Here is an 18,725-nt window from a genome sequence, read left to right as displayed (position 1 = left end):
ATATGGTGTTTTACAGAAAATATTCTTATAAAATTTCTATTTTCCTCAAATCTTATAGTTGTGTCCACTTTTGCTTCTTTTTTTAAATTTAATTTAATTTATTTATTTTTTGGCTGTGTTGGGTCTTCATTGCTGTGCGTGGGCTTTCTCTAGTTGCGGCGAGCTGTGGCTACTCTTTGTTGCTGTGCAAGGGCTTCTCACTGTGATGGCTTCTTTTGTTGCAGAGCACAGGCTCTAGGTGCACATGCTTCAGTAGTTGTGGCTTGTGGGCTCTAGAGCGCGGGCTCTAGAGCGCAGGCTTAGTAGTTGTGGCACGTGGGCTTAGTTCCGCGGCATGTGGGATCTTCCTGGACCAGGGCTTGAACCCCTGTCCCCTACGTTGACAGGCAGATTCTTAACCACTGTGCCACCAGGGAAGCCCACTTTTACTTCTTTTATCATGTAGTTATGCCATTTCTTTTTCTTGGCTAGAGATATTTAATTGTTTCAACTGTCTTTAAAAATAAAACAATTTTGGATTCTTCTTATTAAGTCCATTAGGTTTATGTTAATTTTAAATTAAAAAAATTTTTTTACATATTCTTTGGATTTATTTCCCTTCTTTCTATTTCCTTGAGGTGTGTATTTTATCTGTTCACTTTCAATCTCATTTTCTTTTTTTCATATATATTTTTACTTTTATTTTTTTTAATAGATCTTTATTGGAGTATAATTGCTTCATTTTCTAATCTAAACAATTAAGGCTCTTATTTACCCCCTGCATATGGCTATATTATACAGATTTCAAAATGTAGAACTATCATTGTTGCTTATTTTTAAATAATTTATAAATTCCATTGTATTTTCTCTTTAGCTCAAAAATTATTTTTAAAAATATTTAAAATATCTACAAGAGTTATATTGGGACATATCAAATATCCTTTTTCTTATTGTTCTAATTTTATTATATGGTGATCAGAGAATGTAGCCTGTATTATTTCTGGTCTTTGAAATCTGCTGAGATTTTCTTGTGACCTAATGTTTTAAACATTGGAAAAAATGAGACACTCTGATAAGGTGAGATTCTGATACATCAAGCTTTCAAATTAAATTATTCAAACCTTCCATATCTTTTTCCCCCTTAATCCCTCGATTTCTGAGAGAAGTGTGTTAGAATCTCTGAAGTGCCTATAAATATGTCCATGTTTCTTGTACTTCTATTAGTATTTGCTGTATATTTTTCTGAGTCATTAGATTTGTGGCACATATCTCATTTTGCTTAAGTGAACCTTTTATTAATTTAAAATATCCCTTTATGTTCCAGCTAATGCTTTCCAATAACTTTGATTCTACTTTTGTCTACGATTAACCTATGCTCTCTTTCTTTTAGTTAACTTCTTCTACTATATGTTTTACCACTGCTTTACTAACAACAGTGTTATTTTGTTTTTGGTCTGCCTCATATAAGTGTTATAAAACTAGATTTCCTACTCAGTCTAAGTGCATCTATCTTTTAATAGGAAATTTGTCTAATTCACATGTATAATGACTTCTGATATGGTTGGAATTACACTGCCTTCTTATTTTATGTTTCATTTTTCTTTGCTTCCTTGGTTGTTATTTGTTTACACTTGGTTTTTGTTTTATTTTGTTCTGCTTTATTTTTCCTTTCTCCCCTTTTGTCAGATTGGTTGAGATGTGATTTTTTTTTCTCAAGGAGGAATATTCATTTATTTTCCATTCCATGTTTGAAAAATTATACATTCCATTCTGTTCTTTCAGTGGATTATCTTTACATCTTAAATAAACATATATAAACTTATATATAGTTTTCTTATTAAACTTTACAGTTAATCAGTATCTATATCACCTCACAAAGAAGGCCTTAGTATGCTCTTTTATTTCTCTTCCTTACCAGTTCCTTCTTTTAAAATTATTTTATATTAAATTTATTTACAAATTTTTACAATATTTTTATCACACCCTGCATAAGTAATTATTTAGACTAAATTATAAGATTAAGAAAATTTTTTTTTGCTTACCACAAAATCTGCCACACTGTATCTTCTTTATTGGTTAATTTACTGGATTATGTTCTCAAATAATTACATCAGAGTCTATTGGAGGTAAATTTATGGAAGCTTTATATCCATAAAAGTGCCTTTATTGAGGGGGATTGGTTCAAGATGGCAGAGTAGAAGGACGTGGGCTCAATCCCTCTTGTGAGAGCACCAGAATCACAACTAACTGTTGAACAGTCATTGACAGGAAGACACTGGAACTCACCAAAAAAGATACCCCACATCCAAAGACAAAGGAGAAGCCACAATGAGATGGTAGAAGGGGCACAATCACAATAAAATCAAATCCCGTAACTGCTAGGTGGGGGACTCACAAACTGGAGAACAGTTATACCACACCAAGTCCACACAGTGGAGTGAAGGTTCTGAGCCCTACGTCAGGCTTCCCAACCTGGGGGTCCGGCGATGGGAGGAAGAATTCCCAGAGAATTAGACTTTGAAGGCTAGCGGGATTTTATTGCAAGATTTTGACAGAACTAGGGGAAACAGAGACTCCACCCTTGGAGGGCACACACAAAGTAGTGTGCCCACCAGGACCCAGGGGGAAGGGGCAGTGACCCTTAGGAGACTGAACCAGACCTACCTGCTAGTAGTGTTGGAGGGTCTCCTACCCGCTAGAGGCAGGGGGTGTCTGTGGCCCATGGCAGGGAGCAGGACACTGGCAGCAGAAGTTCTGGGAAGTACTCCTTGGCGTGAGCCCTTCTGGAGTCCGCCAATAGCCCCACAAAAGAGCCCGTAGGCTCCAGTGCTGGGTTGCCTCAGGCCAAACAACCAACAGGGAGGGAACTCAGCCCCACCCATCAGCAGACAAGTGGATTAAAGTTTTACTGAGCTCTTCCCACCAGAGAAACACCCAGCTCTACTCACCACCAGTCCCTCCCATCAGGAAGCTTGCACAAGCCTCTTAGGTAGCCTCATTGACCAGAGGGCAGACAGCAGAACCAAGAAGAACTACAATCCTGCAGCCTGTGGAACGAAAGCCACATTCACAGAAACATAGACAAAATGAAAAGACAGAGGACTATGTACCAGATGAAGGAACAAGATAAAACCTCAGAAAAACAGCTAAATAAAGGGAGATAGGCAACCTTCCAGAAAAAGAATTCAGAATAATGATAGTGAAGATGATCCAGGACCTCAGAAAAAGAATGGAGGCAAAGACTGAGAATATGCAAGAAATGTTTAGCAAACACCTAGAAGAATTAAACAACAAACAAACAGAAATGAACAATTTAATAAGTGAAATGAAAGATACACTAGAAGGAATCAAACAGAATAACTGAGGCAGAAGAACGGAGAAGTGACCTGGAAGACAGAATGGTGGAATCCACTGCCGCAGAACAGAATATAGAAAAAAGAATGAAAAGAAATGAAGACAGCCTAAGAGACCTCTGGGACAACATTAAATGCACTAACATTCCCATTACGGGGGTCCAAGGAGGAGAAGAGAGAGAGAAAGGACCCAAGAAAATATTTGAAGAGATTATAGTTGAAAACTTCCCTAACATGGGAAAGGAAATAGCCATCCAAGTCCAGGAAGCGCAGGGAGTCTCAGGCAGGATAAACCCAAGGAGAAACACGCTGAGACACATAGTAATCAAATTGACAAAAATTAAAGACAAAATTTATTAAAAGCAACAAGGGAAAAATGACAAATAACATAGAAGGGAATTCCCATAAGGTTAACAGCTGATTTCTCAGCAGAAACTCTACAAGCCAGAAGGGAGTAGCATGATATATTTAAAGTGATGAAAGGGAAGAACCTACAACCAAGGTTAATCTACCTGACAAGGATCTCATTCAGATTCGATGGAGAAATGAAAAGCTTTACAGACAAGCAAACGCTAAGAGGATTCAGCACCACCACCTCTACAACAAATGCTAATGGATCTTTTCTGAGTGGGAAACACAAGAGAAGAAGAGGACCTACAAAAACAAATGCAGAACAATTAAGAAAATGGTAATAGGTATATACAGATTGATAATTACCTTAAATGTTAATGGATTAAATGCTCCAACCAAAAGACACAGGCTCGCTAAATGGATACAAAAGCAAGACCCGTGTATATGCTGTCTACAAGAGACCCACTTCACACCTAGGGACACTTACAGACTGAAATTGAGTGGATGGAAAAAGATACTTGATGCAAATGGAAATCCAAAGAAAGCTGGAGTAGCAATACCCATATCGGACAAAATAGAACTTAAAAAAAAGAATGTTACAAGAGACAAGGAAGGGATACATACATAATGATGTATGATGTATGTTGTATTACATACATCATTATGATTATATTATATGATCAATATATTATATGATCATATCATATGATCAATAATATGATCAATCATATTATTGATCCCTACATAATGATCAAGGGATCAATCCAAGAAGAAGATACAACAATTATAAATATATATGCACCCAACATAGGAGCACCTCAATACATAAGGCAACTGCTAACAGCTATAAAAGAAGAAATTGGCAGTAACACAGTAATAGTGGGGGACTTTTAACAACTCATTTACAACAATGGACAGATCATCCGGGCAGAAACTAAATAAGGAAACACAAGCTTTAAATGACACAATAGACCAGATAGATTTAATTGATATTTATAGGACATTCCATCTGAAAACAGCAGATTACATTTTCTTCTCAAGTGCACATGGAACAGTCTCCAGGAGAGACCACATCTTGGGTCACAAATCAAGCCTCCATAAATTTAAGAAAATTGAAATCATATCAAGCATCTTTTCCAATGACCACGCTATGAGATTAGATATCAATTACAGGGAAAAAACTGTAAAAACCACAAACACATGGAGGCTAAACAATATGGTACTAAATAACCAAGAGATAACTGAAGACATCAAAGAGGAAATAAAAAATACCTAGAGACAAATGACAATGAAAACATGACAATCCAATACCTATGGAATGCAGCAAAAGCAGTTCTAAGAGGATAGTGTATAGCAATACCATCCTACCTCAAGAAACAAGAAAAATCTCAAATAAACAATCTAACCTTACACCTAAAGTAAGCAGAGAAAGAAGAAGAAACAAAACCCAAAGTTAGTAGAACAGAAGAAATCATAAAGATCAGAGCAGAAATAAATGAAATAGAAACAAAACAATACCAAAGATCAATAAAAATAAAACTGGTTCTTTGAGATGATAAACAAAATTTATAAACCTTTACCCAGACTCATCAAGAAGAGGGAGAGGACTTAAATCAATAAATTTAGAAATGAAAAAGGAGAAGTTACAACAGACACTGCAAAATACAAAGCATCCTAAGAGACTACTACAAGCAACTTTATGCCAATAAAATGGACAATCTGGAAGAAATGGACCAAATTTTAGAAAGGTATAGCCTTCCAAGACTGTACCAGGAAGAAATAGAACATATGAACAGACCAGTCACAAGTAGTGAAGTTGAAACTGTGATTAAAAATCTTCCAACAAACAGAAGTCCAGGACCAGATTGCTTCACAGGTGAATTCAATCAAACATTTAGCGAAGCGCTAACACCCATCTTTCTCAAACTCTTCCAGAAAATCACAGAGGAAGGAATACTCTCAAACTCATTCTACGAGGTGACCATCACCCTGATACCAAAACCAGACAAGGATACTACAAAAAAATAAATGTACAGACCAATATCACTGATGGATATAGACGCAAAAATCCTCAACAAAATACTAGCAAACAGAATCCAACAACACATTAAAAGGATCATACACCATGATCAATTGGGATTTATTACAGAGATGCAAGGATCCTCCAATATATGCAAATCAATCAATGTGATACACCATATTAACAAATTGAAGGAGAAAAACCATATGATCATCTCAATAGATGCAGAAAAAGCTTTTGACAAAATTCAACACCGATTTACGATAAGAACTCTCCAGAACGTGGGCACAGAGGGTACCTACCTCAACATAATAAAGGCCATATACGACAAATCCACAGCAAACATCATTCACAGTGGTGAAAAACGGAAAGCATTTCCTCTAAGATCAGGAACAAGACAAGGTTGCCCACTCTCACCACTATTATTCAGCAGAGACTAGGACTTTTGGAAGTCCTAGCCATGGCAGTCTGAGGAGAAAAAGAAATAAAAGGAACAGAAATTGGAAAAGAAGAAGTAAAGCTGTCACTGTTTGCAGGTGACATGATACTATACATAGAGAATCCTAAAGATGCCACCAGAAAACTACTAGAGCTAATTAATGAATTCGGTAAAGTTGCAGGATACAAAATTAATGCACAGAAATCTCTTGCATTCCTTTACACTAATGATGAAAAATCTGAAAGAGAAATTAAGGAAACACTCCTGTTTACCACTGCAACAGTCAGAATAAAATACCTAGGAATAAACATACCTAGGGAGACATAAGACCTGTATGCAGAAAATTATAAGACACTGATAAAAGAAATCAAAGGTGACATAAACAGATGGAGAGATATACCATGTTCTTGAATTGGAAGAATCAGTATTGTGAAAATGACTGTACTACCCAAGGCAATCTACAGATTCAGTGCAATCTCTATCAAATTACCAATGGCATTTTTTACAGAACTAGAACAAATAATCTTAAAATTTGTATAGGGACACAAAAGGCCCCGAATAGCCAAAGCAATCTTGAGGGAAAAAAACGGAGCTGGAGGAAACAGACTCCCTGACTTCAGACTATACTACAAAGCTACAGTAATCAAGACAATATGGTACTGGCACAAAAACAGAAATTTAGATCAATGGAACAGGATAGAAAGCCTAGAGATACCTATGGTCAATTAATCTATGACAAAGGGAGTAAGGATATACAGTGGAGAAAAGACAGTCTCTTCAATAAGTGGGGCTGGGAAAACTGGACAGCTAGATGTTAAAGAATGAATTTAGAACACTCTCTAACACCATGTACGAAAATAAACTCAAAATGGATTAAAGACCTAAATGTAAGAGTGGGCACTATAAAACTCTTAGAGGAAAACATACAAAGAACACTCTTTGACATAAATCACAGCAAGATCTTTCTTGACCCACCTCCTAGAGTAATGGAAATAAAAACAAAAAATGCGACCTAATGAAACTTAAAAGCTTTTGCACAGCAAAGAAACTATAAACAAGATGAAAAGACAGCCCTCAGAATGGGAGAAAATATTTGCTAACGAATCAACGGGGAAAGAATTAATCTCCTCAATATATAAACAGGTCATGCAGCTCAATATTAAAAAAACAAACAACCCAATCAAAAAATGGCTGGAAGACCTAAATAGACATTTCTCCAAAGAAGACATACACATGGCCAAGAGGCACATGAAAAGCTGCTCAACATCACTAATCATTAGAGAAATGCAAATCAAAACTACAGTGAGGTATCACCTCACACCGGTTAGAATGGCCATCATCAGAAAATCTACAAACAACAAATGCTGGAGAGGGTGTGGAGAAAAGGGAACCCTCTTGTACGGTTAATGGGAATGTAAATTGATACAGCCACTATGGAGAACAGTATGGAGGTTCCTTAAAAAACTAAAAATAGAATTACCATATGATCCAGCAATCCCACTACTGGGCATATATCCAGAGAAAACCATAATTCAAAAAGACACATGCACCCCAATATTTATTGCAGTAGTCTTTACAATAGGCAGGACATGGAAGCAACCTAAATGCCCATCGACAGATGAATGGATAAGGAAGATGTGGTACATATATACAATGGAATATTACTCAGCCATAAAAAGGAACGAGATTGGGTCATTTGTAGAGATGTGGATGGACCTAGTGACTGTCATACAGAGTGAAGTAAGTCAGAAAGAAAAACAAATTTCGTATATTAACACATACATGTGGAATCCAGAAAAATGGTAGTGATGAACTGTTTTGCAAGGCAGGAATAGAGACACAGATGTAGAGAAGAAACCAAGGGGGAAAAGTGGGGGCTGGTTCTGGGGTGAATTGGGAGATTGGGATTGACATATATACACTAATATGTATAAAATAGGTAACTAATAAGAACCTACTGTATAAAAAAATAAAATAAAATTCAAAAAAATGTACCTTTATTTCCCCTTTATACCTCAGTATTTAAATGGATAAAGGAATATTGGTTTAAAAATTGTTTTTCTCAGTACTTATTACTTGTTTGACTTCTTGAATCCATGTCGTTAGTGAGAAGTCTGATGAAGATGTAATTATTAAAATTTTGTAATGCTCATTTTTCCTGTGCATAGCTTTTAGGATTTTCTCTTAACCTTCAATAATTCCATAATGTGGGTCTTGGCTTTCTCTAATTCTTCATACTCAGCAGTTGGAGGACTCTTGTAACTTATTTCTTTCATATGGGCTCTGCCTTCAAATAGATCCAGATCCAACCACTTATCATCTCCTCTGCTGCTACGATCCTGGTCCAGGCCACCCTCATATCTCACCTGGATTATTGCAGAAGTCCTCCCACTGGTCGACTGGTCTTCCTGCTTCCACCCTTGGCCCCGTAAAAACTATTCTACCCTTGCTCCTCTGTAGCAGCCAGAGTAGTCTTTTAAACAGTCTCTGTATAGAATTCTCCAGTGACTTCCCATTTCACCCAGAGAAAAAGTCAATGTCTATACAGTGTTCTGCAGCATCCTGCATATTAGTCACCTATATTTCTCTGATCTTCTTTCCCCTTTTTCTCATTCCTCTCTAGGCACCCAAGCATCCTTACTATTCTTCCTTGGATTTCAGCAGGAGACTAGTATGTGTTCTAAGTCTACCAACTTGATTCTAGCTATGTCTTTGATTTTTGAAAAAATATTCCTTTATATGATGTCATGGTCTGTCAGCAGAGACATTAGGGTTAATTGAATGAATAGGCAGCATTTGCAGTCTAATGCCATATCATATATTCTTTGTAAAGTCCATACAGAATTAGAAAATATGGGCACCATATCCTTGAATCCTGTTCTGTGGATGGAGTTGAAGGAGCCAGAACCTCAGGCTTACAGGCAGGTAGGGGCTGTGGATGGAGGCTGCCTGAGCCCGTCCGCTAATTCCCACCACTCTGCAGCAGTGCTGTGCATCCAACCACTCAGCCTTGGAGGCAGTAGGTACATTATAAAAAGCATAGACTTTGTAGTCACTTAGAACTGGTCTCAAATTCTGGTTCTTCCACTGAGTAACAGACTATAGATAGATTCATTTTACATTCACTCCTTCAGTGGATATTTATTGAGTGTAAGTATCAGGCCTTGCTTTAGGATCTGGGGATATATCAGGGAAGAAAACAAATATCTCTGCCCCCAAGTGGCTTGAGCTCTGTTGAGAGAGCTTTCATTCTAACGGTAAGTTATTTGTAGTCTCTGAACTTCAGTGTTCTCATCTACAGGATGAGGCTATTGCATCATCTACTTAATACGAATACTGTAGAAATAGAAGAGGCACAGTACTGGGCATGTGGAAGTTCTCAGTGCATTTTAATTCTGTCCATTCTTCTTCTCCCATAGCACTTCTTTCTAGCACTTACTATAATGCTCTGTAAACTAACTCAGTGCCTGGTACATAGCAAGTAACAAATGAATTAAGGTAAACTGAATTGAATGTCAATGTCTAGGTAATTTTCTAAGGATATTGCAGATACTTTCATTGGAAGGTGCTGGCAGTTTCCGTAGAGGGTTCTACTGTCCTCCATCTCTGAAGATCACTGGGGACTTTTATTAGGATGAGAGGGGGAGTTTTAGGAAATTTTGTAAAGTGCTTCTGTTACCTTTGAAATCTTTTTTGACTTTCAAACTGTGAAGGCTTGATCACTCCTATAGCATTTTTCCTGATTCCCTTTTGGGGGGCCAGGATCATATGACCATTTCACTTGGTCTGTTATATATGCAATTTCCTTGTGCCCATGTTGTTTTCAATTATTTAATATCTTCTTAACATATTCAACTTTATGAAAAAATGGAAGAAACCACGGACTCTAGTAAAAAAAAAAGGCATGTCATGGAATTGGCTGTTATCAAAAGGGCCTTTCTTGCCCCTGGAATCCATCATGGCTCAGGATCTTAGGCAACTAGAGGAATCCATCCAAAAGTAATGATATAATACGGAGTAATGGAGTTGAAATTTTGTGCTAAGTAATGTTTTGAAATTAGGTGTCATGTTGCCAGTGTGTTTCTAAATTGACAGTCATTGGGCAACATTCCATAATGTCTCTAGTTTATGTCTTAACTGAGCTGGCTAGGAACACATCAAAAGTCACAGCTTCAGATTGCTACAATATAGTGCTTGCCACACTATGGTTATGGCAGAAGCACTTTCATTACTTTGCACAGCTTATAACTTTTCTTTTAAATTGCCTCTTTGAGTTGACATTTCTCTTAGGTATAACCTACCCTGAGATTAAATTTGGTCAGCCCCTTTATAGTTCAGAACTTAACCTAGTTAAAAATCTTTACGCACTTCTTTATATTCAAGATAATATAGGCCTTGTTAATTTCAACTTCAAGCACCCTTCAGAGATTTTATAGAGACTTTAGCAATAAATTTAGAAAATTATAAACCAGTTTTGGTTATAGTATATAGTATTTTCATGAATAGAAATATGGCACTTCAGAGATACTCCAAAAGGGATCTAATTTAGTCTGGTGCCCAGATTTTAGAGTTGTTTTCTCAACTATGGAAGGTAGTTCAGTGGTTGGACTGGATGGGAGTCTGTTGTCTGTGTACCCAGTGTAGATAAATGTGGAGGGTGTCCTAGGTCCAAACACCTTCAAGAGATTGTTCTGCTCCCTTCTTTCAGGAAAACTTCTTTACATACTACCCTGTCCAGTAGGTCTACCAGGCAATGGTTCTTAAAACTGGTAGAGTTAAAGAAACACCTGGATAGTTTAAAAAAAATTCACATTCTCAGACTCCAGCCACAGAGAATCTGAATCGGTAGGTAAAGGAGATTTGACCTTGGTCATGAGACCCCTCTTTCTGGACCCTCTCCTACCCTTAACATAGTTTGGTGGTCCCAACACACCAATCCACCCATGATATGCCACATATGGAGCAACACTTCCAACAGCAGGAGGACAGGGTGATTAGTCTGGGAGAAGAGAGAGGCCACAGCCACAGCTGGAGGCTAAATTTGAGACTTTTTGAGAATACCCATTGCTGAGTAGGGGACAAGCACATAGATTACCCCAGCTCCTCCTATCATATTCCACAGACTATAAAGCCAGTTTCTGCCTGAAAATTTTCCCTTCTCAAGTCTGTCACATGACAGTGTGTGTGTGTGTGTGTGTGTGTGTGTGTGTGTGTGTGTGTGTGTGTTAGGGAGCTTGCTCTCTTCCTTTCTCAGTTTATTATAGACAGTTAAATAGAAAGTAAGAGAGAAAGATGATACAGACAGAGAGAGATATGGATACTTCTGGAAAACTTTAGGTTGGAAAAGACATTTAGGAGGAAACAAGAGACGAACACCTCTTGGAGAAGATATATGAAGCAGCTCCTGCATGATGGAGAGTAACACTATATTTTTTCTTAGATCTTCCGAAGATACCATGATGACAGAGTACATTTGTATCTCAGTTTCCCCAGTGGGTGGCTTTATTTGTAAACACTGGTAACATCATCACTGAAGATGATCAGTCATTAAAAAGTCTTGTATAGGGAACCCTCTGTTGTTCGTTCTAAATTAAGCCAAGGAAGTCCTGAATAATTATCATTTATTCAACAAATGTTTATTGATGAGGATGCTAGCCTCATGGAGGGTACAGCCTGATGGAGATACAAGTAAGTAAACAGTCAACGACACCACAAAGCGGCAAGTGCTGTGGAGGGGAGCACCGGAGAGTGACTCACCCAATCTTGGGGAGTGAGGGAAGGCTTTGAGAGGAAGTGCGATCTGAAGCGTGAAGAGGAGCTCACTGAAAATGGCCACAGAATTGAATGTGTCAAGGCTTGGGGGTAAGAAAGCATGATGCCATATCTGGAGAACTGAAGTGGTCCTAAATGGCTAGACTGAAGCTGGCAGGAGACGAGGCTGGAGAGTTGAGTGGGGTCCAGATCATGAAGGACCTTATGTATCATATAAAGACTTTGAAAGTGACATTGGGTAGCCTGTTTCATATACAGATGTCACATTTAGCCTTCTTTGTCTTTCTATCACTGACATGATAATAGCATAAGAAGTATTGCTGTTCTCTTTGTCACAAGTAAATAGGAACTTTCAAAAGTAGGTGTGTGGGGGCTTCCCTGGTGGCGCAGTGGTTGGGAGTCCGCCTGCCGATGCAGGGGACACGGGTTCATGCCCCGGTCCGGGAGGATCCCACATGCCGCGGAGCAGCTGGGCCCATGAGCCGTGGCCGCTGAGCCTGCGTGTCTGGTGCCTGTGCTCTGCAACGGGAGAGGCCACAGCAGTGAGAGGCCTGCGTGTCGCAAAAAAAAAAAAAAAAAAGTAGGTGTGTGTGTAGAAAAGGGTTAATGCTAGAAGTCTTGCTTGCAAGATTGGCCCTTGGCTGGCTTCTGGGAACTTGGCTGGTAAACAGTTCCCCTCACTGATATAAAACTTTCTGTAACAGGTGAAGGTGGCTCACTGTGTCCAGACTGTGCAAATAACATGATATATGCTGAAAATCTACTTTTTTTTCTGGGACTCTGGAATTTTTATACATGCTAGGCAGAGGGTGTTTATATGACCAGCCCTAGTAAAAAGACAAAAACAAAAACAGAAGCAAAGAACAAACAATGATGAAAAAGCCTTGAGGGCCCAGAGTCTCTAATGGGCTTCCTGAGGCAGAAGCATCACACACACGTTGCTACATTTTCATAGCTGGGGAAAGAGTATTCTCTGTGTGACCCTTCATGAGAGGGGGAGAACATAAGAAAGCCACACGAGGATCCCTCCAGACATCACCTCTCTTTTCCATAGGAGCCATTGTATATCCTTAGTTCGTCACCATGATAAAGCTTAGCCATGAATACAATTACATGCTAAGTCCCGTGAGACCTTCTAGTGCATCTTCCTCACGTAGGGGAGGTCTTGAGGATCCCCAGCAAACATGCTATGAATATTTACCTGTAAATATTAATGGAATGAGTAAAGAAGTGACCTATTAAGAGGTAGACATATTAGTGTCCTTATTTTATATTTGTATAATATTTTTTTAACCAAAACTTGTCTAACCCAGTTGGATCTCTCACCAGATTTCTCAAATTCTCAAACTTGTCTCTGAATTACTTTTGACTTTTACCTTCAAATGACAAAGAAGTGTTAGCTTTGAGGAGAGTCAAAAGAAGGAGCTTCTAGCTGTAAGGGCAATTTCAAATCAGGAGATCCAGAAAGGATTTGAATAATGGCAGAAGTCCTCAGAATTTTTATAGTGTCCCAAGGTGACTTTTTTTTTTTCTCTTAACAGGGGAGGACTTACTTGACTGTGCAGCTTCTGGTATACTAATAATTGACTACATTATTGTAGTCATGCAGATAGCCTTTCGTGTCACATTAAAGCTGCACTTGTATTTATGGAGTAATAGCCATGGACTAGATACTTTTATGTAATTTATATTGGGAAATTCTACTGAAGGCTTTCTTTTTAAACAACTAATAGAAATTCCTGACTTCATAATGAGCTTCAGGTCCTGCCTGGAGGAACTTATAACCAACCAGGAAATCCTTGGACTGCCTATAGATTTCGTCTTCATTTTTGCAAATTCCTTGGAGCTCGGTTCTTTCTTACTGAGTAATTGCCAATAATGTGACCCCATTGAGCAGCCACCCCTCAACAGGCTTTATATTTCCTTTCCACCAACTTGTCTCCCTCTGGACTGAGGTAGGATTATAAAAATGATAGGTTTACTGCTCCCTGCTTTCTATTTGTGCCTTGTAGCCCTTCCCTTGTAGACTTTTCTAGGACCCAGTAGATGAAGAGCACTACTTCTTAAGCATGGCTGGGCCTGTTTTTGATCTTTATTTCTTGTCTAATTGGAGAGGATTTACAGTTCACAAGTAGACTTTAATATAGAAGGTCCCTGGAGTTGTTGTTATACAGCAACACAGCGACTTCTCAACAATGCAGTTTTACAACGTAGTTTTCTTCATAGGCTATTTATGTTGTTTCTGCTCCCATTTTATTGCCTTTCCACCCGTTATTTTTCTCTTTTCTTTTTCACTTATCATGTTATCAGACTTCTCCCCTCAGCTGGCCATTAATACTTATTTTAACGCTTAATTGCACTTACAGAATGAAGTTTTATGTTTCTTGTTCATAATTTTCAAAGCAAATGAAACATTTTATTGTATTTCTCTGTTTGCAGTAACTTCATGGAAATGTATTTCATTCATGTGGGCCTAGATTCATTTTGTTATGTTTGAGCAGGGGGATTGTTTTGTATATTTGAGGCGGTTTTGTCCTTCTGGGCTGATAGCTTTAATGAAAAGTATCTTTTCTATTGCTGATGTAAGTCTACTTTGAATCGGCTAGTTGCCAACCAGAGTTCAGTTCTAATCAGTGTGTAGGTTATTCACGGAAGCCCTTGTATTTAGGGGTGTGTGAGTGTTGCAGGATTTGCTGGTATTTGTTGTGTCATTAGGTTTAGAAAAAAGTTCCTGAAGCTGCTAGTAGTAACCATTATGACTTGGTAGTCTTATTTTTTCTTCTCAAATAATGTCATTATTACATTGTCTACAGTATGGCCTTTGATATTTTCTTTTCTAGTTTTCCAGAGAGACGGTCATTCAGAGCCTATACATCTGTTCTGTATTTTGACCCTTGGATGAGAATATTCATTCAGGCCAAAAGAGTTAAAACAAAATACCTCTGTTATTGCCTCTACAGACCCAGGTAACTCACCTTTGTTCAATTATCTTCATAGAGTTTTCATTTGTAAAATACCTCCCACCCCAATTGTTAAAGTAATTTGATAGTAAGATTTTTATAATTTGATAGTAAGATTTTTACAATTGCAGATAAAATTCAAACTGCATTCTGGAAGGTTTGCTGAAGAGTAATTATATGAAACAAATATTTGGCCATAATAGTAACATACTGCAGTGAACACTCTAAGTTAGATGGTCCCCCCAAGTAGGAATATGTTATTTACTTCAGTGACTCCTAGGTGCTTTGATTGTAATGGGTTCTATTAAAAAAATCTGTTCTTATATTTTCTTTTTACTCAAATATATTTGAACTATTAAGTCATATACATATATGTGTATGTATATTTTATATATAGAATGCACATATGTACATCTGGTTCACTTATATTTTAATTACCATTTATATTTTAGCATAAGCTTTTTTTAAGCTTACATTTGCCTATTATATAACTTATCTTGCACAACTATGCATGCTATGAGAACAGTTTTTTTTTTTCTTGGTGTGTGGTATGTGGGTGGTCATTCATTTATTTTCTAAACATTTATCAAAACCTGTTAGTCTGAGATTGTGCTAGAAAGATAAGATTAGTTCTAGTTTTCAGGAGTTTACTATCTACTGGGAGGAATATTTAATGCTTGTACATTGTCTATATGTACGCCTTTTGATATACATTATGTTATTTAATTTTTGCAGTGGCCCTGTGTGTTATGTTTTATCATCATTTAGAAATAAATAAATGTCAGAACTAGATAAGAACTCAAATCTTCTGGCTCCGAATTCTTTACCAATTCAAATTCCATGCTCTTTCCCCTATACCACACTAATTCTTTATAACAGACCCACATTTGTTATGTTGTCTTATTTCCATGAATAAGTAGTTGCTGTTCTGGGGCCTTGCAATCACTCATATTGATATTAATATGAAAAATTGTGGATCCCTGAATTGAATGCCCTGACCACACACGAATGGATTCCTCAAAAGCTTTACTTTTGATTTCTGATTCTACTGCAGATCATATTTTGAAAAATGAAGTATACCAAGCCTGAGACTTACTGTATAAATCTGTTTGTTCCTTAATTCATATCAAAGTGATACTTCCTTTTCATCAGTCTCATTCTTCTGGGAAGCACCAAGGGTCTCCTGGATCAATCAATATAGCTCATCTTTTCAAATTAAATTATTCCTCTCTTAGTGAGTTTGGGTAAAAAATGGTTTAAGCCAGTGGAAAATGTGGATTTATCTCTATATTCTGAGGGAATTTTATTAAATTGAATTTCGTCTACCTAAATTACTTATATCAAGTGATGGCTGTTTCCTACCCTAGTATATTTTTTAATGCACCTTTCAGTGTAATATTCTTAGATATATCTTACCAGGAAGTAGATATAATACAAATATTTATTTTATTCCTTAAAAGATACTTAAGGAGGCTCTGATACTTACATGGGGCTCTGATAAACTGTTAAGTCTGATATGTTTTGGGATCTACAGTATAGACAGGTTTAATTTTTCATGGCTTTATCCCTTAGGCTTAACTTTCTCTCCATTTGACTTATTTACTTGCATATTGTTTTCCTCACAGCTTCTCTGGTGGCAAAAGTTTTGTGTAAGAAATATGTGGCGTTCTCTCCATGTTATCTCACCCCTAGTGGGGTGACCCTTAGTTTATTTCTTCCTTAAAAGGCACTCTAGCTCTAATGGCTCTTTGGGAACAAATTAAAAGCTGGGAATGACCCTATAGGACCAGAGTAGAAGCATGTAAAATGTATTAAAAATGATTAAATACTCTGTCCACTTGACCATCCAGCCTCCAATAAACTTCTAGACATGAACCCTGAAGTATTATTTATAAGAATACATACCTATACTTTATGGTCAGTCATTGCTCTATATTTTCGTAGCAAACAGAAAGAAGAAGATTGTATTTTAATTGTGTGGATGGACTTACAGTTGCTGTAGTTCCTTTACTCCAATGTCTCTAACAAGTTCAGAAGGTGCTAGGGGGGAATTTTTGGTGTCATGTCATTGGTTTCCTCCCTTAATCATATTCTCTTCAGTGTTTTTATCAATAGCTTGGGTAAAAAACAGGCATGTTTGAATTCATAATAGACCCTGAACTAGAAGGAGTATCATATATCAGGCATAATGCGAACAAGATGTGCGAGAGTTGAAATACGAAAGATAAATGTAGTATAAATAACCTACAGTCCCGAATTTAGATTTAAAAAATCTATTGTGTTAATATCCTAGACTTGGACAGTGATTTACATGAAAAAAAATAGATGTTTTCATTGACCATAAGCTTAATCTAAGCTGATAGTGCGACAGGGTTGCTGAAAATATTTATGGAACTTAGCGGGCAGCACAAGATGGTAGCCATCCGTTCTCCCCCCCCCGCGCCCCGCCGCGGGTCCCAGCGGCTCGGGCGGCGGGAGCAGCGGCAGCGGCCAGGCAGCCCAGCTTCGCGAAGGCTCTGCGCCCGCGGGCACCCGGCCCGCGCCCGCCTCGCCGCCACGATGCCCAAGAGGAAGAAACCGGCTCCTGCAAAAATAGAAACGAAGCCAAAAAAGGCGGCAGGAAAGGATAAATCTTCAGACAAAGAAGTGCAAACAGAAGGGAAAAGGGGAGCAAAGGGAAAACAGGCTGAAGTGGCTAACCAAGACACTAAGACAGACTCACCTGCAGAAAATGGAGAAGCTAAAAACGAGGAGAGCCCAGCTTCTGATGAAGCAGGAGGGAAAGAAGCCAAGTCTGATTAATATCACACACCTGGTCCTATCAGGGGTCCCTGTCTCCCTCCTTGTACAATCCAGAGGAACATTTTTATCAACTATTTTGTAAATGCAGGTTTTTTAGTAACTCTAGAAACATTTTTAAAAAGGAGGGAGTCCCACCTCATCCCATTTTTTAAGTGTAAACGCTCTTTTTTAAGAGGTGAAATCATTTGCTGGTTGTTTATTTTTTGGTACAATCAGAAAATAGTGGGATATTGAATATGGGAGGCTTTGATTGCCTTGGGTGTCAGCTTAACATTCCACAGATGGGGGGTAGCTTTTATATCCTATAATACAAAGCATACTAAATGGCAGTTTGGAGTCAGTTGTGCATTTAATGTCTTAAACGCTTTAAATTATTTGTCTTCCCATGTTGTTTTTGGTAGAATTGTTTCCTAAAGGAAACCACTCACCCCTTGATCTTGGCTCTCCTGGGCAGAATTTTGTGCACTTTGTAACATCTTTGGTAATGGTAGTCCAGTTCTTCTAGTAACTGTTAATGTGCTGTGGACGACTGACAATTTGAGTATGTAGTGTATATGATATTAAGTTGTGAATTAGTTGGACTTACGGTGTAATAGCATATTAGTATTTGAAGGTATTGGTACTTGATATCCTGTGAAGGGAAATTTGCCTCCAAATTTTAAGCTGGAAAGTCACTGGAATAACTTCAGAAAAGAATCACAACTACATGATTTTTTAGATTTTTGGTACGCATATTGAGAATTGTGTACAAATTGAAATGTCTGTATACTGATCCTCAAAACAACCAATAAAATCTCAATTATAAAAGGAAAAAAGAGAAAAGAATAAGATGGTAACACTACCAATAAACCATGTCCTGCTTACACCATGTCTGGAGGGTGATGTTCAGATGAGGATGCTTTAGGAGGGAAGGCACTTCCTAGCTCACAGTATAAATTAACTATCTGGTTATCTGGTAGGGGGTCATTGGTGGAATTGAGCATCATGCCGTGGCTGAGGGAATACACAGGGCCTGAGTGAAAACGTGAAAAGCTGCCATATGATGGTTG

The 18,725-nt window shown here is 37.9% G+C and overlaps 1 protein-coding gene across 1 annotated transcript in view; it reads left to right on the top strand.

Annotated features, from left to right (window-relative positions):
* The window catches only part of MORC1 (MORC family CW-type zinc finger 1), a 179,188-nt gene that overhangs the window by 49,627 nt on the left and 110,836 nt on the right, over positions 1-18,725 (top strand). Inside the window, exon 9 of the mRNA XM_029214773.1 lies at positions 14,755-14,880. Within this exon, the coding sequence (XP_029070606.1) occupies positions 14,755-14,880 (126 nt within the window). The remainder of the gene's footprint in view (positions 1-14,754; positions 14,881-18,725) is intronic.

This window comes from Monodon monoceros, unplaced genomic scaffold (assembly GCF_005190385.1).
Source record: "Monodon monoceros isolate NGI ecotype Baffin Bay Population unplaced genomic scaffold, NGI_Narwhal_1 Super_Scaffold_11, whole genome shotgun sequence".
NCBI lineage: Eukaryota > Metazoa > Chordata > Mammalia > Artiodactyla > Monodontidae > Monodon > Monodon monoceros.
This window is presented reverse-complemented; position numbering and strand designations above follow the sequence as displayed.